This window comes from Eucyclogobius newberryi, unplaced genomic scaffold, assembly GCF_026437365.1.
Source record: "Eucyclogobius newberryi isolate DKJ021-1_F unplaced genomic scaffold, fEucNew1.0.hap1 SCAF_10, whole genome shotgun sequence".
NCBI classification, from domain to species: domain Eukaryota; kingdom Metazoa; phylum Chordata; class Actinopteri; order Gobiiformes; family Gobiidae; genus Eucyclogobius; species Eucyclogobius newberryi.
This window is the reverse complement of record NW_027315724.1, coordinates 30,235,935-30,260,420: the sequence shown is the minus strand read 5'-3', so window position 1 is coordinate 30,260,420 and position 24,486 is coordinate 30,235,935. Positions and strand designations below refer to the sequence as shown.

Genomic DNA, 24,486 nt, shown 5'->3' with positions numbered 1-24,486 from the left:
CTACGAGGAGCAAAAGCAGGTGCACAGACGCATGACGTAATTGTCAAAATATTACAGATATACAACAATATATCATGATGGACTTATATATATAAAGTTATACACATATTGACCTGCTGCAATAAATCAAGGCTGAATCTTGTGAACATGAACTCCAATGGATTTTGTTATTCTATATAATTAATTCCTCTTTATTTGCATGAAAGGCTGTGATCAGGGCAGTGCCGATCACAAAGGTGTTTTTTTTTTTGGTCACAGAAGGAAAAGTCCAACGTTGCTCGTTCTCGTTGCTCGTGCTGTTCTTGGTCTGAGTGGACGGACCCGTGTTCAGCCGACCTCCAGAGAAAATAAGTTCATGGGACCAACAAGTCTACGCTGGACGCCCTGAAAACAAGTTTGCGTAGAACTTGTTTTCTCTCAAAGTTGGCAGCTTTAATTTAATGAATACTAATACTAATACTAATACTAATACTGATACTAATACTAATACTAATACTAATACTAATACTAATACTAATACTAATACTAATACTAATACAACCGGCAGAAGGATTACGTGGGATGGCGAACCCAGACGGGCTCAAGGTGAATATTGAAATCGACTAAATCAGGAGATACAATGATCTGTTTCTCTTTATTCATGGATTTTGTCATAACTACATTTCCTTTTATAGTTTTGATTTTATTTTGAAGATTTAAACCTAGAGAAATGACTGGTCAACCAACAAATAATAATCTGCATTTACCACTTCATTTAAACAGTGTCATGTCTTGTTTAGGACTTTTGTATCCATCCTTCCATCCTTCATTTTTTGGCTCATATGATCTGGGGACCCCCTGAAATTATTTGGCTTCCCCATGGGGTCCCGACCCCCAGGTTGAGAATCACTGCAATAGACGACAAATAGTAGAAGTGACCGGAAATCCTCTGGCTCCAGGGCAGATGCTCTGTTTTGTTTAACACTAAACACTTACGTACTGAAATTCAAGGAAGTACAAAACTAAAAGTACTGTAACTAGTTTTTAGATATTTGTACTTAACCTAAATACATTTCACAGTTGATACTTTTTCAGACATACAATGACATACAAATTAAGACGTTTTGAATTCAATCTCCAGTTTAAAAAAAATATACATACAATTCACTACAAAAAATGTATTAAAATTGTTACTGCAAAAATCCACAATTCTTTATCAATACCACATATTACTTGTATTTCAATATCTTTAGCAGATTATTCATGTGATACTTTTACTTGCATTTATTTTGCTCTTGTATGTGTATTTTTACATTTTCCTTTATGATTTCGTCCAAAAAATGAAAAAAAATCCCTCCTTCTTTGTTTTGCTCTTTTGGGTTAAAGTTGCGGTTACCGTGGAAACTTCTGCATATTCCTGACTCCACTGTTTATTTCACTGTCCATGGTCTGAGCTTTTTACTTCCTCCTTGTCTAAAAGTGGACTGTGGGAGAAGCGGGGCAGCTGTGGCAGTGTTTGGCCGTCTTGTGGGCAGAGCCTCGGCCTGACCTTGGCCTCTGTCGCCAACCAGGAAGTGGTCTCCGGCTGAACAGGAAGTCCTTTTATAGTGACACTGATCCGGCATCGGTTTGTCATGGTCTTTCTCCGACTGTCACACACTGTTTCCTGTTGTCGTTGCGTCTCTGTCAAGAGGATTCCTCCATCCAGACTCTAAAATGAAATGGTGAAAAATGCTGCGGGATGAACTTTGCTGTTGTGGTTACGACTGTCAGCGCCACAACAAAAGACGCCACAATTCAGAGCGATTCATGACCAGATCGTAAAAGTCTGTGTTTGGGGTTTTGTTTTGATGTGTTCGGAGTGAAAAAAGAAACTGGACACAACAAAATACTATATAATGTTATAAATAGAGGAATCAACATGAGCCGCTGTTGTTTCATTTGTAAGAGAATGACACTTTATACTTATTACGTAACAGTTATATGAGATCATTTGGTTTAATCATTGCCACTTGTTGTACAGAATAGTTTTGTCTCATCGTTTTGCTTTAGTTGCACAGTCTTATTTCTTATTTCTCCTGCTGTGATTGAACTTTGCGACACTGGAAGTTCTCCATTGTGGATAGAGGTTATCTTATCTGATCATTTCATCGTGATTATTCAGCACAAAAAGTAACAATGATAATTTTAGAGGAAAAAATGAGTCATTTCGATTCAATCCATGCCCCCAAATAGTCATCCTCAGTTGTAAATGATATTGTCTGACTTTTTATGTTACAGTAACTTTACTTTATCATTCAGAAAGTTATATTTTATCCAACTAGTCCCATAAAAGCAGAATGACAAGCTACAATATGCAAAGACAGTCTATAAAGTTCAGAGTTCACAGTTGTGTTGTGTCTGTAATTGTGAATGATCGTAAAAGATCGAGCTGCAGTGTGATATTGTGACAACCCAAGCCCATCATTGATTTGGATAACACACATTAAAAGAATATGCCAAATACTGTAATATATATGGTTTAAATGGATGTTTATGTATTCTCTGTGGCTCTTCATGTGCCTCCTCTCCACAACCACAAACACAACAAGCGATTTTTAAAGTGTCTATTATTCTGCCAAATGTGCCGCTCCAGTTTCATATTCCTGTCACCGTTGTGCTGAAGCTGTACATCCATGATTAGTTAGATTAGATAATACAGTGGTGCAAACAGGACTTTACAGCTGGACTGATGCACAGCTCGTAACATCTATAGATGATATAATGCAGCGGGCGCGGTGTCGTTGCGCCTCAGTTTTCTTCCCACGGCACCAGTTTGCAGCATTTCTGTGGTCCACTTCTAAAAACAGACCATGTCATTTGGCCTTTTCTGCATCAAAAACAAATAAAAACATGCAGCGTTGCAGAAAAAGAGCAGACGGCTTTTTGCAAACCTGTATTTTCAAGTGTGAAGATTGTTTCCGATGTTTCCGAATGGCTCACTGGCCTTCAACAGCGTTTTTAGCTTTTCTGTTTTGTCTGAACCTGGACCAACTTCACGGTGCGCTTTGTACGTTTTCAGGGAGGGAGGGGCCGCTACTTGCTTGTTTCCATGGAGATGTTGGAAATTTTCGCAAGTTTCGCATCTATTTTCCATTTTTTTGAGTAATTGTTTATGGCTAAAGATGAATAAATTGATAGGCATGCACTCTTTAGCTTTGAGCGCTGTTGCCTCTCCACAGATCTAACTTGGTCTGGAGGTGTCACCTGCTTGTCTCCATGGCGATAGATACATTTATAAGTAGTAACATTTCCATTGAATGTTACAAAGTGCATGTTTAAAAGCGTTTCTATACAGTATTTTCCATATTCTCGTTTCTTTATTGTCCTTTTTCTCACCTTTTTTACTTATGCGCATAACAAATGACATTGTCTCTTCGTTGAGGAATGTATTGTGTGTTATAAATGACATTCTGACCTCTAAAACCAGGAATTCAAACTAGTCAAATGGAAACAGATTTGGACCTCCACCAAAGCTATTGCTCTGTCTTGTAATGATGAAGTGAAATCGGATGCCGAACTAAAGGAAAGTGTTCACAAGTTTAGAAAATAAGTCAACGCTAAAGCCACAAAGCCCTTGTATCTCACTGTATGGAATGTAATTCTTCATTGACACAACGTTGCGTGGAATTTGCAAACCGTTTTTTGCTTTTGCTCTTGCTTCATGAATTTACTGAAATGACACGCGATAAAGAACCGGCGAACCCTCGTGATTACAGCCTGGATGTTTGTTTTTTTGTTCCCTTTTGTGCACACCTTTGCTAAGTCGATGCGCGAGAAAACTGAGCGTAAACAGCAGCACCCGTCGCTTTCCTCCCTAAAAAACAACTCAGCGTTATCCAAGTGTGACAGCCAAAAGTCAGGGAGAAGGGCCCGTGAATGATTGAAGAAGCAGTGAAAGCAAGAGGACTTTTGGAGACAGGGGAGTGTTTGACTTATGAGGGGAATTTAATGAGATGAGATAAAAGAGAAAGAGGAAGGGAAGAGGAGGAGGAGGAGGAGGAGGAGGAGGAGGAGGAGGAGGAGGAGGAGGAGGAGGAGGAAGGAGGATGGATGTGCTGCTGCAAGATTAACCAGAAGCACCTTATCAGAGCGACAGGCTGGTGGACACACTCTAAAACTGTTTGTTCAGATGCTATTTCTGCTATTTCTGTCAACAATATGCAGTACATTTATTCGTTTCATTGTTTGTACCCGGTGGCATGTTTCTGGATTTGTTTTTGTGTGTAACGGTGCTGAAAGTATTTGCAGTAGGTTCTTGTTGATTAAAAAGGAGAAGAAAGTAATGACTCGTATCCCTATGTTTTGATCAATCACCATTTAAATCATTAAAACTGACAAAAAAATGGCTTTTCACATTCATTTCCTGAAAACATAATACATACTTTTGATTGTTGCTAACGCGAAAAATAATCACATTTCCTCTTCTAAAGTCTGAATTTTGCCCCAAATCATGAGCTTTTACTGAGAACTGGCTGTGGATTTCTCAATCAAAACAACCCGAGCTGATCAATGATGATTAGAAATTGCTCGACCTTTAATTCAAATAAAATGGCATTTATTGCACAGCCTTAATTAGCTTTTGCACCATTTCTAACACACTTAACACAGCAGTGGACACGTTTTTATCCTTATTTTGGATCACTGTCAGGTAGAACGATCACAAAACGCTGTTAGTCCGTCTGCATTTGTACTTTCGTTAAACGCGCACGTTAACTTTGCGGCTAAACTTTTCATTTCACTGAACAATTGCGCTTAAAGAGAGTTTTGTGTGTGTTTGTGATGCTTGTCCGTCATCTTTTCATAAACCTCTCTCTTCGCCGCTCACGTTGCCATGTCCTGCCTCGACTTGCTGCGTCTTTTATTCTGCCAAAACCTTTACAAACAACTTAGCGGTGGCTCAAAAGATGTTATGAGACCTTCAGACAGTTGCACTTGTGTAGGTGGCACCAAAGCATTCTGGGCTCCAATATTTATTCTTTGATTGTCTCTCCACATCCCCTCAGTTTGAAAAAGGACCGTTTTGTTTGTCTCGTTGGCGCTTGACCACAATGAACCGTCCGATTTGCTCGTTCCATATGTATTCTCATGGTCGATACGTGGTTATCTTTAAACTCAACGTCGTTAAACTCTGCTTTTGTCTGTTCTGTTCTGTCTCCTGCATTTTCACTGTAGTTACAAAACACCTCGCAGAAAGACGCTCCTCGGTTTGAAAATCCCAGGTTGGTGGCGGTGGATGTTTGGTTGCAGTGGCCTAATACTAACATTTTTGTATTAATTTAATCTATAAGCATGAAAGGTGACACTATAATGCTTTCACTAGACTTGATAAAGCACAACCAAAGACTCATAATGAACAAATAGAAGAATGATTCAGCAGTAGGGACTAAAGAGGACACAAACGGACCAGACAATTCAACTTTAGGAACACTGAAATAAAGGATTTTCGATTGATTGATTTGACAATTTTGACAGACGTCGGACAAAATGTGCAGTGATCTCGTGTTGTGGGTTTTTTATTTTGTCTTTTCTGTTTGTTGTCGTGTCTCTCCGTTATACCTTCACCTTGCAAATCGTTTTTTAACCAATCAGATATTTTCGGAGCGGCGGTTCACATTGCTAATTGCCCTAATCACCCCAGAGTGTCCGATGTGGAGAAGAAGTAGGACAAAACCAGGAGTCGTGCTGTGGCCACATTATGAGACAGAGTTTAAAGAGGAAGCAGCATTTAGTCAGTTATCGTTTTGTCTTTTATTTATCTTTGTCACGCTTTACAAAAAACGTTCCAGTGTAAAACTTCCCTCTTTTTGCACTTTCTAGCTCAGATAAATGTGATCTGCAGGTTCAGACTGCAGTCACTTTGCCAAAGATCAGATTTGAATCAGATTTAGTAAAAAGTGGCCTGGGTCGCATTTGAAACAATCAGATTTGGGCTGTTCAGACTGAAAATAATCACATCTTGGTCACATTTGGGTAAAAAATCAGATTTGACCTGCAGCATGTCGTGTTCTATGTTTTATGTGTTTACATTTTGAAGCAAAAGTTAATATGACTTGAATTCAAACTTCTTTATTATGATTGAAGTCCTTCTTCATGGTTTATTTAGGTGTGGACCCAAATTATTATAAAGTCCTGCAATAAAATCCTAATATTTTACAACCTAATTCAATTATCTTGCCTTAAAGGTGCACTATGTAACTTTTATCATGCACAGTCCGCTCCCTGTTTGTCTCTTTGCAGATGTTATTGTCAGGCCTGCTGTAATGCTGGCATTAAACACATTTATCTCCATGGAAACAAGGTCAAACCAACGCAACATGAAAAGCAGATCTGAATGCATGTTTTTAAGGTATTTTCTGATATTAAAAACACCTGTATTTGAATAAACACAAGAAGAAAAGCCTTGAAAAGCACAGACATCTCCATGAGTGAACAGGTTACGTACTTCACAAGAAAAGTGAACATTTAGTGTCTTGGAAAACCTCTAAGCGAGTTTATTATCCGGTTTTGATGAGTTTAACTACATTCACTTGACAAGTCGTGCACTCATCCCCAGATCTCTTATCTTATCTGTGTTGTATCGGTCTGACAGTTCTGTTACAAGGTCCTCCCCGCGCTTTCTCTGCTTCTCCAGCTTTGCATTCCTGCTGAATTGTCTGGTCCAAACCCCGAGAGGAGCTGAGGATGTGGAACAAGGCCTGTCTTTCTGCCGTGATCCATGAGTGACACGTTAACACGGAACCGGGGAGTTTTTTTGTCTCGTCTTCATTGAGCGAGCGTGAATATGAAGAACACAAACTCGGCCCCCCTGCAGTGAGAGAAGGGGCTGTGCTGTGGGAACCAGGGACCGAAGACACTCTGGGGTCGATTAAAGACGTGCGATTAGTTGACAAAAACAACTCGGCGTTCTCTTTTCTCCTGCACGTTCATACATCCTTATAGTCCAAGTAAAACAAGTCTTCTTTTTATGCCTGGATGTCTCGAAATCTTCATAGTTTAATAGACAATACATTATTTGGGGAGAGAAATGCACAATATGTGGTCAGGGAGGGTTTTACTGCGTCGTACCACTGTTTTTACATCAACATTGGAGCATAACTTAAACTAAAATCAGAAACACAAGCAATTACTGTCCTTTTAATAAGCCTGTTACATCATTTATTGCAGATGAAAGGTTTATTTTATCAATTCGAGCTCCTTTACTCCCCCAACCGAGTACAATGTGCTATCGCAAATGCATGAGAACATTAAAATGTCACAATTCTACTCCTCAAAACGTTTCAGTGACATTGTCTGAAGTCTGAAAGTGCCTGAAGTTACTCATTCAGTGCGGAGATAAAGATAAAATCAAGTGTTTGCTTTGGGCCATCTTTTCACTCACGCTTCCCTTTGCAAACGTGACAAGTTTACTCACGTATATCGACCCTATTTCCATCAAACGCATTCAGTTCAACCAGTTTTAAGCTCTTTTATCGCCCCAAAGATCTCTATCAATGCGACTTTTCTGTGTCTTCCGTTTTGAACAATAACCAAACGCTCTTTGGATCGTGTGTAAATCTGTCTGCGGGGTTATCTGTCACTTTAGAGCTGCCAGTCAGGAATGTAAAAGTCTGAAGTTTAGTGGAGCAAGCAGGGACAGGTCCAGCTCCTCTCCGTCTCCTCGTGTGGGAGTTTGTGTCGGACGAAGACACAAAGACACACAAACGATATGCTCCTCGGGAAGTATAGACGCAGCGTGCAGGAAACGAAGGCAAATCGGCTGCGAGGTCTTAGAGGCGTCCCGCTTAATCAGGGCGACGCTGAGAGGATTGGGTCAGTCTCGTGTCGGGACAACGGCGATCAAGCATGGAGGCTCTGTTTTGGCCGGACAACTCGAACAAGGTAAAAAAGTCAGACGGAAAAGATATTGTGAGGCCGATACAATTGTTTGCATAGGCTGGACGATTGGTCTTTTTCGTGTGGTGCAAGATCACGTTGTTATTTTGAGACGTGGTCCACAGGAAAAGGAAAAGGTTGACGTCTTCATCATTTTCATCTACTAAAGTGATGAAATGTGTCTATGATCAGAATCAGGAAGGTTTTATTGTCGTTGTCAGTGAAGAAAATTGACAAACTATATTGAAACTTCGGTGTTAAGATGCGACATAAAACAAGTAGTAAAAAAAAAAGAAAGATATAGACTATGCTATGATAAGGTCATGCAAAATAAATTATGTGTAGGAATAAAATGAAGTCGGCAAATGTGGTTTTCGTTGTGAATTGTTAAGATGGCAGATGTAAATGTCCTGTATATGTTTGTCTTTTTGTGTTTTGTTCATGGCAGTTCACAAAAAACACCCAAGACTTTTTAAAAAACGTACGATTTCATCTTTTTTGGGTCTGGAAGCGGCAGAAATGCACAAACTTTGATTTGATTTCGTTGCACATTGTTGAAAGCTCGCTCCAGGCTGCAAATAATCATTCTCCTTCATTCATTATTGAAATCGCAGGCTCTAGTGAACCTGAGGGTGTAGTTCGCATCGCAACTGTGTTTCCCATCCACATTTTAGGCATGTAAACGACCCCGGGTGTAATTGTGTTTGATGATTTTGAATAAATGCAGCTTGTGTACTATTGTTGCACGGAAAGTGATAATGTAGGCCGCGTTTCCAGTCAAAGAGGAAGACATTTGGAGCGTGTTGAATCCCTGAGGGCAGGAAAACTGTTGCTAAACGCTGCTCAACCATCTGCTCCTGCTTAGATGAATCACACTTTATTAAGCGTAAGAAAGAGGAGGGGATTAATGGCACCGACAGGATAGCGGTGATTAGCGTCCACGTCAGAAGTGACCGACATCCCAAAAATAACTGTGACTGTCGATGTTTTCAGAGGAAATCTTACGACGAAATTCAGGACTGATACTGCTTTTGTGCAATAAACAGATGTGGATTCTATATTTTCATTCAAATATTAACTTAACAATAACATAGAGACTTAATGCATGAATAAACATTTGCAGTTTCAATATATACAGGCGGGAAAATATAGACAAATGCAGTTTACAATGCAGTGTACGGTACATTTTTGGTCTTCACAGCTTTTAGGTTAATGCAATGAATTAAATTGAATTAATTAAATATTTTATACAAGAGGATGAAGGGGATTGGAAAGCTGCAAATGTATTATTATTATTTATTTTTCTGGTAATTTTGGAAATTTTGAGCAGTGAATTGTTTTGACAGCATAACGATTAAGTTTAATGCACTGTATACACCTTTAACCGCAATCATTTTCTCACTGACACCAAAAAGTACATGACTTGAACAAGCTGTAGGTTCATATCTAGCTTTCTATGCACAAACAAAGATATCTGAGCGTAATAGCAGTCTCCAAATATATGAGTGACTGATTCCTCGATACTATGACAGAAAGAGAAAAGTATGGATTGCTTTCAGACTCCAGAATGTAATGTCACACACCAGTGGTAGATTTTCTGTATAAAACATATTGTACATTCATAATTTGTTTGCATATTTCTTCGTACATGATGAGACCAACTTTTACGAACGGAGCAGGTCAAAACATGATATTTTTTGTTGCAGATGCCATGCCTTCATTTGTCCTCCAGCTCCACTCGATTTCTCTGTGTGATGGGCATTTTGACAGCGATAAACACGTGTACGTTTTATCTTAAAAATACCAGCAACAGCCTGACAAACTTTACATTTACGTTTATTTTGACAATAAATAGTACTAAAAATACTTAATTTTGCCTCTAAAATTGTTACGGTTGTTATTTGTTTTGTTCTTACGAGTATATTGTGACCTGAATAATCATCAAGAAACGGAGTAACCTTGACATCAGCTCATAATATAGTCTTTATAGTCTGGTCACACATCTTTTATGGTCTGAATAAAGTCTTTTTCCATCTGGACGGAGGTACAGTGCGTGATGCCGTGAATGAACACCAAAGAAGGCTTTACATCCTTTGTCCTACGCAGTATTCAGCTGCTCCACAAACTGTAATCCTAGTACTTTATCCTGGCACATGGACTGTATTGTGTTCTTCTGCAGCCTCTATGTCTTCCTTTGCCTTTATGTGATGATTTTATGTTCTCCTCGGGGGCAATAAACACTTCATTCAATCATTCATTCATTCATTCAATGCCCAAAAGAGGACAGGACAACTCCACTGTACTTTTATGGGTTAAAATTGATAATAATACATGTTTTCCCCCCATGAGTCACACCCGATTACACATATGCGGAGGAGGTTTCAGACGAATCAGAAACGGCGATGACAAGACCTTTGTGACTTAATCAGAAAAGCGAAGTCACTGGTTTTGTTACTATTTCGATGTTGCAAACTCTCTGCTCACGACGTCACTTCCTCCCGCAGGATCTTCATGTGTCGGTCGCAGACGGCGGCAGCTCCGTGGACATGGACCGACTGAACAGGAACGTGCCGGAATATGGACGAGCCCAACACCAGACGCTCCAGGTGAGAGACAAGAGAGGAAATGTGGGGGACACAAGAAAAAGTTGCTTTTTTTTTTTTTTTTACATCTGTCAAGTTGCAATTTGTGGAGATAAATTGCGAAATAAAAGTTGAAAATTGCAGACGGTAGAGCTGAGTTCAAACAGAATCATCAATAAACAACTTTCCATCCAAAATGTAGGAATCATTTTAAGGGACTCTAAAAGACAAACTAGCATTTCATGTCCCAAAGCTAAAATATTATTTATATAGACACTTGTTTTGTGCAATTTGTTTTATATATAATCATGTTCACTGCGTTTTAGCCATATGCACTTTAAATGTCACCCACCCCAAAAATGTTTGAGTTTTGGGTTTTTTCAGCTTTTTCTTATTGTTTCTATTTGTCTAACTTCAGTTTAATTGCATTTTGGCACTCTCACAAAGTTATGAAATGTGTTTATTTTAATCTATATATAACATGACAAAGAAATTGCATCATAATTTTCAACTGGCTCCAAGAAAATTGGTCAATTCCACTTCCACTCGCACAGAGCTTTGGGGAGAATGACCAATAGAGACACAATCAGATCACAATTCAATGTTTATAACCACATGGCCCAGTCTAATTAAATGATACTTGTAAAAGGCTTTTCCGTCACCAGTAATAATTATTCTGAGTACATTGTGCATGCCATAAAACCTTGAACTGATGACTTTGGCCGTTGCTCTGTGATGACACAACAGGTCAGGTGGGTTGTGCTGAACCCTTTAACATATGTCACTGTGTTGTCGTGACACCGGCCGACGCTTCGCCACCTGCTGCTGCTCAGAGCTCACCTCCGTCAGCTCAGTTGTTATCCCCTCCCGCTCTGTCCTCCCCCCGGAAACTTTAACGTCGGTATTGCAGCGTTAAATATACTGTAGCTACAATCTAAAATGATGGATGCAGAGGAAACAGCGTCACTTTTGGGTTTTGTTTGGATATTTCAGCTTGATTACTGACAGATGACCTGCCTTTCTGTTACTCAGCTGCTCTCATTCCACAATGTGACACGATTGCACATATTATTGCACATTATAATGCATTTTAATAGTAATGCTGGCTGTGCAAATCGAAGCAAACCACAAAGGCTGCAATAGTTTAAGTACCAACATTTTCTCCGCAAACAACATCATATTCTACTCTTCTAAACCTGTATTTTAGATCTAAACATGTGCTGAAATGGCCGACATGTGACTGTTTTTTTAGCAGTGGTGGAACATGTGAACAAGTGAACATATTAGATATCTGTACTTTACTTCAGTCATTTTTACAGTGGATATGTTTTACTATATTTGAGAGCATATATATATTTGTACTTTCTACTTCATTACGTGTTAACCGGACTGAAAGTATAAAGTACTTTTCTTATGGTTTGAGGGTTGTTTTAAACCCGAGCTTTTGGCAGACCAAAATAAATGCAGGAAATTCACTATAAAATATAAGAAATTGATTGGAATTGCAACTGTTGTCCAAAAATCTGCACATTTTAGTATGAAAATCACTACATGTAATGCATACACAGAAATACACAAATCTAAGAGAAATACTTTTACTGTTTTAACTCTTAAAGTACATTTTAACTTTTGTGTGTATGTTTTATTGTATCTGTACTTTTACTTATCAAACAAAAGTGAGTACTTCTTCCACCACTATTTATGACTTTATAGACCTATTTTACTCTTTTTGTCCATCCTCCTGGTCGCGTTCAAGAACGTGAACTCTCCCCCAAATCCTAATCTCAAAACACAAATCACAAATCAAATAAGAATTGCAATACTTATATTTAATAATTAAAAAAAAACATGCAATTCAGCATTTTCCTAAATTGGCCAACCCTTTCTGGCTCTGTTTCCCTCTTTGTGTGACACATAAACCACAATTTGTCCTGTCCATGTATTCAGCTTTCTATGAATATCTATAATATCTTGCGTTTGTCAGTGTGACACATATTTATTAGCAGCAGCACACAGACACTGAGCTCAAATACATGTCTCTGCCTCTCCTGCTGCCTCCAAAACCTCCCCCTCGAGTCGCACCAATCCTCTTAGGGCCGAACCTCTCAAGCCACTGCACCTCCACCAACTTAATCCCATGAGCGCACACGGAGGCGTCAGGCCGGAGCAGCAGCACAGACAGGTGCCTTCAAGTGGTTCAGAAAGTCTACAGAGGCGTGTGGCAATTCAGGATATAGTTAATAATGTTGTTTTAAAACGTGGCTCGCGGGGACACGTTAGAGAAGCTGTCAGAATGTGTCAGCGCTTCACCCGATTTCACCTGCAGTCATGGCTGTGTTCGCATGCTCCCCGAAGATGTGATCACCATGAGTTCTGGAGTGATTATTGAAATGGCATGTAAACAGTAAACAGTTACGTCTGATGTGGTTAAAGTGCACATGACAGGACTATACTGTACATTTTGCCAAAACGAGGTGAACGTGATTACATTCCACGACAAAAATGTTCCTTTTTTCCCCAGATTAACTATTTTACTTCCTGGTTGGACATGAGCAGCAGCAACAGTAATACTTTAATAGAACATCTTTATTTTGTTAAATGTTGTTTAAACCAAGCCCCGGGAGGACAAGATGGTGGTCAATCAAGTCAGTGGCGTTTGCTCATTGGCACATGTCGCCCAAAAAATCTTCTTCTGCATTACTTCCTTGTTGTGGAGCAAACTCTTGGCCTTTCCCCATGATGCTTTGCATGGTGGAAGCGTGAACGCCGACAGCAGATTACCAAACACTGTTCACCATGATGTCAAAAATGTAATTTGAAGGATTTTAGAAACTGTGTGTTTATTTTTAGACCAAAAAGAATTGAGCAACTGCAATTTCACAAGCTGAACTCTTTGAATGTCTGGGCCGTGAGGCTGCAGTACAGCGGAGCGGCCACTACTCAATTTGGATCGCGGGCAGAGGGGGCGTGCCTTATCCAGTTAATATAAAACATCCATGGTTTAAACTCAGAAAAATGAGTGCGTTGAGCATACATTTTTCCTGATTGTTTGGTGGAAAGTCGCTTTTTGATGACATCACAGAGGGAGCAGCACTAACGTCCTGTAACTTTCCACTTTACGGTTGTAAAATTGTGATAAATAATTATAATAATACCACAAGGACTGCCTCACCAAGCAAAGTACGGTAATAATTAGAAAAGTACGTGAACCTGGCGTATGCATGCACAGGTTTTGACAAGGAATATTGTGCAAAAAGATGAACAACGTGGCAAATACAAAAAATTAAGAGAAAATACTTAAGATTTATTTAAAAAATATTAGTCACTGTCATTACTTTGTCTTTGAAAAAATGCATCACTCTCAAAATCCTCTGGTCTCACTTATAGGGTTTTTTGAGCGATTTAAAAAAACAAAGAAAGAAAATCCTTTAAAAATGGTCTGTCCTTTTAAGTGTTTTGATTTGTTCTTAAATGTCTCTTAAATATTTTTATCATTTGTGTTTGCCCCAAGTCACACTTGAAAAAGAGGTCTCGGTCTCAATGGGTTCTTACCTGGTTAAATAAAGGTTAATAAATAAATAGACTTTCTTTTGTGGATGTAAACGCACATCAAAAATCAAATCTTATCTCATTCTAATTATCAGATCTTTACTGGTCAGGTAAATGCGTTGTATCCTCAGATGTTATTAACTAATTATAATTCAAACCACATTCTTAAGAAACATATTTATATCACGATTAAGACTCATGTGTTAACTCAGCAAATTCAATGTAAAGACTGTGATGTTGCTCCCTGCTGCTTAGTCCTGACAAGCTTTGAGCGGCTTATAGTTTTAAAGCCAATTTTATTTATTAACACCAGATGGCATTTTTGAGAGAAAAGCTTCCGGCAAAACGTGCCTCCACAGCAACAGAACCCCAGTCTTCTCAAGGCCCTAAAATCTGTTCTGTGACAACCTGCAAGCAAGTGTGTTGAGAAAGTTCCTCCTAGTGGTACAGAGCGGTAACGCAGGAAATGGCCCTTTGTAATTGATTTCTCCTTATCCAACGTTGCCATATTGCCAATAAGACCAAGATTAAAACGGTGCGCGCTTCAACAAAGAACGCCCCGGTCCAATCCAACATCTAATTCTCTTTCGTCAAACTACTATTGACCGACGTCTCTCGCAGCAGTGATTAGCAAATGGACAGGAAATTATTGCTGATTAGGTCTCGTCACTTGGAGCTAATTATAGCCCAGACAGTTGTGTGAATGCAGACAGAGGAAGTGATCTTAGTGGAGCCGATACTGTAGTGTGACCGCTCAGGATGACACGCTGTATGTCACGCAGACTGGCAGATCTCATGTTTTTATACCTTTTTTTGAGTCGCGGCACACTTTATTCTGTTGTTGTTGAAAAGATACTGTGGCACATCATACACAAAAACATTATAAAACGAGAAATAAGACGTGTAAATAAGGTATGTGACTGTATTTGGCATTAGTGGTCACTTTTGTGTCTTTTTTGGTTCTGGCGTTTTCTCAAGACACTCAAAAATGGCAAATCACTAATGTCTTACAGAACTAACAGGCTGCATATAATGGACTTTTTCTACTTTCCAGAGCACTCCTTTGGACCTGATTGACACAGGAAAGGGTTTAAAGTTCCAAGCAGAGCGCCCCCATCTGGTCAGTCTGGGAAGTGGGCGCTTGAGCATAGCCATCACTCTGCTGCCTCTTCCTGAAGGTATTAGACAGCAGTTAAAGACTAAAACAGTATTATAAATGTATTGTATAGTGATGTAATGTTTGCATGTGGTTCCAGGCCGGACTTCACTGGGCCATGGTCCGATGGACATTAACATCCAGGGCCCTGGAGTGGCAGCGCAGCACTGCTTCATCGAGAACAGGTCCGGGCTGATCACGCTGCATCCCTGTGGGAACCTGTGCTCCGTGGACGGGCTCCAGGTCACACAGCCCATCCGCCTGTCCCAAGGTAACATCAAATATTTGATGATGTTAAAGGGGACACATTATGCAAAATCAACTTTTGTGAGCTTTTTACCTCGTTACAATGGTGTTTCCTAGTTTACTCAAATGTATTTTCATTGATTCATATTTGTATAATCCTGTCTTGTCCTGCAACTGAACCTCTCAGAAAAATCCTGTTTTTCACCTACCTCCTATCCCCGCCCACATCCCTGTACTTATTTGTTGAGTGATACATGTCGTGTTCTGAAATGTCCCGTAGTCACTTTTCACAAATAATAACGACAATCCGCTCCGCTGAAATGTCACAATGAAGAGGCGGGGCTTATCCCTATGAAGTTCTGCCATTTTGAACAGGAAGTCCATTGTCCTGTTTCTATTTCTAAGCCGTTTTAGCTCCACATTGTAGTGTACAATACACATAATATAAAATGATGATGTATTTATTTTACAGCTCAATACTAAGCACTTGACAAAACACATAACATGGCTCCTTTAACATGTGGTTGGCTGAGCTGAACTGCTTCAGAGTCTTATTCATAAACACACTGGTGGATGTGTTTCTTCTTTCCTGATGTCCTTGGTTTGGTGAAATGCTGCACTGCCTTACAGTAAACTAGAGATCAGCACATTTTTGCACTTAATGGAAATTGAGTGAACGAGCCAGAAGGTCTGTTACTTAAAATGCACAGCCTGGGCTTTGAACCAGGGGTCGATTACAGAACCGCCTGAGGTCCGCATGTGTTAATAAGTTTTAACTCTGTGCGTTTGCTGTGCTCAGGCATGTGCACCACTGAGCGTTTGGACGGAAGTGGATGAACGGAATTGATTTTCAACCCTGCTCAGCTCCACAGGCATTCTGGAGTCTGATCAATGTTTCTGATGCTGCAAAGTTATTACCACCTGAATCTGAGCAGTTGGTTTGGTTGCTTTGTTTAATTCTTCTAATTTAAATTTTACATTTTAAGTGTGTTTCATGTCGAGCTTACCCATGGGACCATATATATTTATAATGCAATATTTTCTCTAACCTACACGCTTTGGGAAGTTGGGAATCCATTGGATTAGTCAACTAGTCAAACGATCATTTATTTTGTACGTTGAGATTTTGGAAATACAAAACATAACCAAATAAAGGGTGAAACATTGTGACTGAATACCTTTAGATAGAGAATATTTGTTTTAGAGTCTGAATTGTCTAGATAACAATTACGATTATTAAAATACAACTACTATTATCATTTTTTATCATTGACTAGTCACGATTTGTCGATGAAACACTCGATACGAACAAAGACCATCGATGTGTTTATTTCCGTGTCTGCTCTGTCCGTGGGTCTGTGTTTGGCTATTCAAAACCTCCCGGCCTATAAGTAACCAGAGTGTGGACTATCTTTACTTCCCCCCCTCTACTCCAGACTCATCCAACTTTAGCCCCTGAGGGAGTTTTAAAGCAGAAGAAGAATGAAGGAGAGGGTAAATCAGAGTTCACATGACAGGAAAAGTTTGACTGCGGATTGGGATGAGCTCAAGAAGTTGCGAAAGATGTTTACACTTCGACTGAATGTGATTTTAGAGCAGGAAGCACTCTAGACTTTGTGGTTCCACCCTCTGCACACGAGTAATCCTTGACATTACCTGCATGTGTGACTAAGCAGCGTGTGTACGGATGTATGTATGTAATGCTGCTTCATCTAAAAATATAAGAAAACTGTATTGATGGCTTGAACTTGTCAGCACGGGCAATTTAAAGACAACAGTGCAACTGCATGTTTGACTGGTTAAAGGTCCTAAATGTGTGTAACAAGTAGCTAGTGTTAATCTTTGGTAAGTCAGGGCGAAGCAACGGGAAATTCCAACAACAAAATTCAAGTAAAAACACATTTAATACCCTGTAAAATGCTGCAAAATGCTGCAAATTAGTGATAAGACTTGTCAGACTTTTGCAGGCTTTGTTCTACAGCCTCACACTATACAATGTAAATCCCATAAAGTCACTCTACGATTTGTTCTTTTTAAACAATTTTCCCTGCAATTCTGGGCCAATTATGTGGGACGCAAACCAAAGGATTTATGAGTGAGGTGGATGTGGCTCGAGGGTGCAGTATAAGCTGTCTTTAATGTATAATTGTGGTGTTCAAACAAACACGGCACCTTTCATCTTTAACACAGAGTCATAAATGTGGGACGAGGAAAAACTCCACAAATGAATGTTGTTTCTTATTTTTCTGGGGAAACGACAATTAATGCAACGCTTTTGAATCAGTAGGAAACTTTGGACTTTGAATGTGAGATTGGATTCATATTCATTGGGTGGATATGATAATGTGAGTCATACTTATTTATGAGCCAGCCCTAATTAAAACAACAGTATTTTAACTGTGCCATGACACGTTTCGGTCATAAGATGCCCAACACTGTCCAAGTAGAGCAAAAATAAATACAGAATACAAGAAGAAAAGACAGTAAAAGGAAATATTGTGGCTGAAATGGTGTTTAAGTTTGAATACCCTTTCTTAGCTTAGTAAACCAAGGCCTTAATAAGCACTATAGTTATTTGTTTATGCACTTACACAGCATTCACTTTGTACACGGCTTATCAATGTTAATAAGCTAATAACTAAAACATGTGAAAAATCTTTGTAAGAGCTTTAAAAAGCTGTTTATTAAACAGATTTTAATAGTGATATGATAAATGCCATACAAGTGCTTCTAAACAAATAACTAGAGATTATTAACGTCCCATTTTAAAGTGTTACCCACATCCCATTATATGTTTACTATCACACTTCAAAGAGATATTGCCAATAATTTCTGTGAACCATTACACAACAATAGGGATGTCGAGATATCAAATATCAGTGTTACGACTATTGTGAGAAAAAAAAACATGATGATTTATCGATTATTCACATTTATTCACAATTATTGAGAATAAATGACAAAACAGCAGTGCAATCTTTAATTGTCTCTCATTCCTGTGCTCAAACATGTTAAAAATCCTCAAGTTTGTGACCAGCTTTACACAATTTAACTTTCTGCAAGACAAAATAAAGTTAAATGTGACAAAAACAGACAGATACAATAAAAGTTCATTACATTTGGGTCTAATTTGAGCAGTATATTGAACAAAAAATACTTACATTTATTACTAAAATGATTGGCTCTTACGATTGTGACCTGAATAACCACGATTAACCTAATAACCTTATTTATCCACATGGCATTTCACTTTCACTTTTGTCAACGGACCAACATCATCGACCGCAGGACCAGGTCATTCCACTAAACGCAGTGACAAGGCGCGTGACTCGTTCCCCGGAGCCCGCCGCTTGACCCCGGGGGGCCTCCTCTCGGGCCCCCCCCTGACTCTGACTCAGGAGCACGACCACCCTTCGCTCCTCCCCCCCCTCCTCCCTCTGACTCTCCGCGCGCGCCGCTGGGAGAAGAAGACACATGACCGCGCGCGCCAGCTGCAGCGGAACACGCGTGTAACGGGACAAGAGACGGAGAGCGGGGCAAACGCACGCGCGGGTTTGAATGAAGCCGGACTGCGCCGCGGCCGCGTCGGTGGAGCGCAGACGCGTTTCCATATCTGGAGAAGGTCGCGGCGTCTGTGCGCGTCCGGGATTATCATAACAAAAGCCGCAGCGGGACAAAACCCCGACGTTTCTACAGAATATCGCCTTAAAAACGGGACAGGAACGCGTGTCTGGCTGTCTCTCCAAAGGACTAAATGCGACGCGGACAGCGGAGAGGAGAAGACTCACCCGGTGCATGTGAAGTAAGTTGGTGAAGTTTGTGTTATTGCTTTGTAATTGGTTCGTTTTGGACGTTAATGACGCGCGTTAATAGTGGTGCCGTGGAAGAGTCTGAGGTCCTCTTCCACCGCTTTTCAAGTTGTGTCTCGCTCTCCGCGGCTGGTAATTTGTTGTACCCGGTGCTTGGTGCTAATTTATCGACAGCGTAACCTTATCTCGGACGCGGGTTTGCGTGCGTCAAAGCGCATTGGGGTCGTCCGCAGCCCACGCGTGTTTGCTGCGCTTCCAGTGATGCAAAAGTTACAAAATGTGGCAATCGAAGCCACGAGATTGGAAGTAAATAGACATATGCACCAGATTCCTGTGTTTATGGCAACTTCAGCTCGTTTGTACAGCTCTGAAATGACAGAGAAATGGAAAAAAGAGCAGTATTTGAAGCATAGAAGAGAATACTTTTGGGTTAGAAATCTCACAAAGACAATAGCAGCACTTTTGTTATAAAACTGTTTACTACCAGTTTGTAGAATACTTTTGCCCAGTTTATGAGCAAGTTTAATGGTAATATAAACCATATAGGCTAAACTAATGACTCTTATGGCAGTGTTCTTCAGTCAAAAGCACACTTTTTTGGTTAAATAGATTCCATGATGCACCACCTACTAAAATGTTACCAAATCACATGTTCCAGAAAGCAAAAAAGTATGTATTGTTGAAAATATTGTACATTCCACTGTGTCTGCTTCTTTAAATTTGGCCAGTGCTTTCTTTTTGGATCAGAAGTTTGCCATCCACACTCCAAAATGGTTAAATATGTATATCATATATCAAACCAATGTGTGGTATTCACTCGAAAGGGCATTTCTTTTCACGGCAAACCTGGAAAAAGCTCAATACAAACTATAATGTTCCCTGTCACACTGGTGGAAAATCGAGGCCCTGTGTCATAACCTGTAATTAGGACAACAACAGTAAAGAATGCAGAAAGACTCAGAGCAACTTCTTTTTCCTGTTGCACACAAAGTCCTGCTAAAAATGCTCAACTTTTGTCCTAACTTTATAGAATGTGTCTATGTCTTTCATCTGTCATTAGTATTGTCACAGGTATCAATACTAGTATCAAAACTAGACACATAAACAGGTCAAATCACACCTTTTCTGAATCGATTTGCAATCATTACTCTCTACATCAGAACTAGTATAAGACCAATTGGTGATTATGAAATAGCACTGTCCCAAATGTTTTTCTTTTGCTGTTCCCTCAGTATCGAAATCTAGTTGTAAATCCTTCAGTCCGATGCGACACCTGCTGTAGCGCTGCTGTCTTCAGTAGCGTTCCGACTTCCCCTAACCTCCGTGTGAGTCCCTATAATAGACACAAACATATACGTGTGCAGTTACCCCTGGATACCTCCCCGTCCGGCTCGGCATGACCAGACTGTCTACTGTTACACGGCTATTCCTGGGCCCACTGTCACTGAACCGGGCGGCAGAGCTAACCAGCCTTTTCCCAAACAAGTCCGAGGCCCCCAGCACCGATCGCGTGTATCCATGATGTGCAATTATGTTTCTGAAGCAAATTTATCTGCATACTTGACTTGGCTTGGGAGTGGCACAAGAAGCCTGCTGTGTTGTGTTGTTATTTGAATTGTTAATCAGCCTATTGTCATTTTGTTGTTGCGTTACGGTTACGGTTAGCCTGTTTTGCTAACCCAGGTGCGTTTGTTAATGTATGTACAGTGCACGGGCTGGGCAATTCAATATTCAAGATTCATCCATGTCTAATTGTCAATGTAATGCTATTTTTTTGTGTTAAATTGTAATTATTTAAAGTCTGTATCGTTTTTGTACATGAAATCAATACCGAAAGCAGTATTTAGTTTGTTTTTGATCAGTAACGATAAATGGACATCGATCAATTCAAGAAAAAACCTATTGCCCAGCCCAGTGCACTGTCCCTTTACAAATGAATGTCAAAACATATGGAGAGGTGAGTGCTTTATGGGAAGAAAGTGCTCTGCAAGGATCATAGGCCTATGCCAGATCAAATCAGGAGAGACTTTACCTGAAAGTAAAAAAAAAAAAACATAAAGAAACATTCGTGGCACTTTGCATATAGTGAAAAATGAAAAATACTTTAATTCAAAACCAGCACCAACACAAGACGTCTTTGTCAGGGCGCTTGTTTCTTTTTGATTTAGCCTTCCAGATCAAGTTTCTCTCTTGATTTAAATAAATAAATGTGTTGAAAAACAAAGCCACTTTTTCATGAATAAGAATAACGCAGCCTCATTCTTGCCAGTTCCAAGCCTGGATAAGAAGATTTTGTCAGTCAGAGTCTCCAGTGAACTGTAATAATTGGTAAAACACCTGATTTACCTGTCAGCGCACAAATACCAAGTTGACACTGCCCATATCCCCTGCATCTGTTGGCCCTGACACATTGCGTTGACCCTTGTAGTAAACGGAGGATGTGGAGGCCCTTAGTAAACACAGTCCCGGCTGCTGTGCGTGTGATGGGCTCCCCAGGGGCCCGAGCGCAGGTCAGAGCGCTGCTGTGGTGCAGTGTGGAGCAGAAGGGAACAGCTGGTGGACCGGCGCGTAGTTCCTGTATGTCGGTGATGACACTTTCTGTGGGCGAACGTCCTCAGACAAGAGCAGGTCAAGGCTCCGACGAGGAACAGATGTGACGGACTGCGGGTACCGAAAATAAACCAAGCAAACCAAGCAACTCCTGATTATAATTGTAGTCAAGTCAGCGACCATTTTTTAGATTAGTCGGCAAGTGAAACGACATATTGACGCGTTTAAACATACATTTTTGATCAAATAAAGGTGGAAATATTGTGATTGAATGCTTCTATAGAGAGAAAATAAGTGTATTATTGATTCTTTTGTGGCATTTAGATTTAATAATACCTCAATCTTGCTTATAAAACATGTTTCGGCATGAGTTTTACAGTCTGTATAGTCCAGATAATGATTAGGGATGATCAAAATGCGATGTGACTAGTCTTGTTTAGTCTACAGATAACAAAGGGACAACAAAAGGTCATTTTATTCAAATAACCATGTTTGCAAATATACCACTGTCCAGAGTTTGCCATCCAAGACTCACAGTGATCAGCTTTGGCGTTTGAATCGAGCCGTCGACGCTGCAGCCAACACTCTGTCAGCGAAAGCATGTGGAAGAAACGTGAGACTTTGATTGAACGGCAATGATTAAACCTCTTTCTTCGTGAATTCTGTATTGAAAACCATTTTATTAGGTTTTAATAATGCAAACTTTACGAAGGCAAACCACTGCGAGGGATCAAAACGAGGACAAAAAGTGTGATAAGGTTTTTGTCTCATTTACTAATCAGAGTGGGAGTAAAAGTAGATTAATCACACACATAGTAAGCGCTTTTCGTTCTCCATCTGGGTCTGTGAATATATAAAAACATTAGGGCTTGACCAGTAAAATTCTTGTTCGTTTAAAGACATGCCCAGCCGATCGATTAGTCGACTAAAAATCTGACCATGTATCTGACCCAAAATGCACCCAGTTTATATATATAAAAGTAGTAAAAAGTCAATGATTCACTCCCAAATTTCCAGCTAACTCCCAAAATACAACTCATGTGATTCAACCAAAGTTTCACAGACGCGTGCATTTGTTTCGACGTTATTCGAAGATACCTATGCATTCAGTGAGTTCAAACCACCCATCTGCCGGTGTGAGCAGCAGGGCAGTGGCTCTGACAAAGGGCGTGGGGAGGTGCCACGGGTGAGGACCGGGGGGGGGAACATCTGCCCGGGCGCAGGACAAGAAGCCACCGGCGTGCGTTTACATTGTGATGTGCAGCGGCCACGGGAGAGAGCAGCTGACCGCCCGCTGCAAACCGCGGCCGGTCGGTGCGGCTATTATGAATATTAAGTGCGGCCGTACGGAAGCGTGAAAGGCAAGCTGTCGGTTCTGGCTCGCCATCAGGTCGAATTAGGAACCTCCCCCGCTAAATGCCACGAAGGCTTACCGCCGGCGTCAGACTGGTTTAAACATGTGATCTTTCCATGTCATTTTTTCCAACCTGTATTTGCCCAGACTGACTCTCACGTGACGCGGGCGAGAGGTTCAAATCCTCCTCTTTCACTGCACCAGACCGTTATCTGTTTGACTGGGACAAACTGAAGTCATTGATTAACCGAGGACGGGCGGGCGGGGGGGGTTTCCTCTTTGGCCTTTGCGGCGCGGGCTGTAAACTAACCGTCTTTCCATAGCAACTGCCCCGTGCGTTTGTGGGCATGCTTTTGTCCTCTGCCGGTGACGTCCCACACTCTCTTCAGCAGGAGACGCCTTTGTTTTGCAGCAGTTCAAGTCTTTGCCTCATAAACTGAATGAAAAGTTTGCCAGAGGACAGATTGAGGGAAGAAGGCTCCGGGACGTAAACGGGGCATTGTTGTTTCAGAGTTTTTAAAGGGTTTTTAAGTGTGCAGCTGTCAACATGTAGAGTGGGAGCAATAAAGGGTAAAGCTGCATTGTTCCAGTTTTACCTGTCGTAGGGTTCTGTCATAGCCAATCCTCTGTCAAAAGCTTGAGCAGAATTCAAACTTTGGATGAAGAAACGTGACTATTTTTGTGTTGATTACGAATTTGTCTTGTTTAAAGGTAAGAAAATTAACATTGAAAGCTATTTTAAGCTGTTTTTAATAAGGCAATACAAATTTGTATAGAAAATCAGGATCAATATGAGGTAAACAAATCAAGTTTTTGGCCCATTTCACAACCCTAATCTGATGCTGACTCACTTTTTTGCTTTTTGCCAAACTATGAGCGCAATATACAGATCGGATTTGAGTTAGCTGCTGGAGGAACTGGGCGAACGTTTGGTGAAATTTAAATATTGATCTGCTTTGAATAGAAGTCTATAGATCTTACCATGCAATACCAACTTTATTTAAAAGCACTTTCAGACTTAAACATTTGCCCAAAGTGCCAGACACACGTCATGATAGCACTGTAAAAATATCAAAATATCACAAATTTGCCTTTTTGAAGGGGAAAATTATAGATATGCTACTTTTTCCTTTTAAAGTGACTTGTGGATCATTATTGTTTTAATCAATATTTAAAAGTGCTTAATAGCAGTTATGTCTTCTTATGTTGTTTGCACTGAAATGGAGCAAAGGATCATGGTATTGTAAATGGTTTGGTAAAGATCACAATATTTCTGCTGTTAGTGTTCATATAGTATGAACAAAGCAAGTATTCATGTAAAAATACTGAAGCAATAATAGTATATAA

The 24,486-nt window shown here is 40.2% G+C and overlaps 1 protein-coding gene across 10 annotated transcripts in view; it reads left to right on the top strand.

The window, feature by feature from the left end:
* phldb1b (pleckstrin homology-like domain, family B, member 1b) overlaps nt 1-24,486 on the top strand; it is a 92,435-nt gene that overhangs the window by 12,833 nt on the left and 55,116 nt on the right. For 6 of the 10 annotated variants that reach the window (XM_072454386.1, XM_072454352.1, XM_072454378.1 and 3 more), the window contains exons 1-4: nt 7,743-7,899; nt 10,398-10,499; nt 15,079-15,202; nt 15,281-15,451. In XM_072454386.1, coding sequence (XP_072310487.1) covers nt 7,864-7,899; nt 10,398-10,499; nt 15,079-15,202; nt 15,281-15,451 — 433 coding nt within the window. In that variant the 5' untranslated portion in view covers nt 7,743-7,863. Of the gene's footprint in view, nt 1-7,742; nt 7,900-10,397; nt 10,500-15,078; nt 15,203-15,280; nt 15,452-19,128; nt 19,229-24,486 lie in introns of those variants that run through there. The other 4 variants (XM_072454418.1, XM_072454403.1, XM_072454360.1 and 1 more) reach the window with 3 other exon arrangements.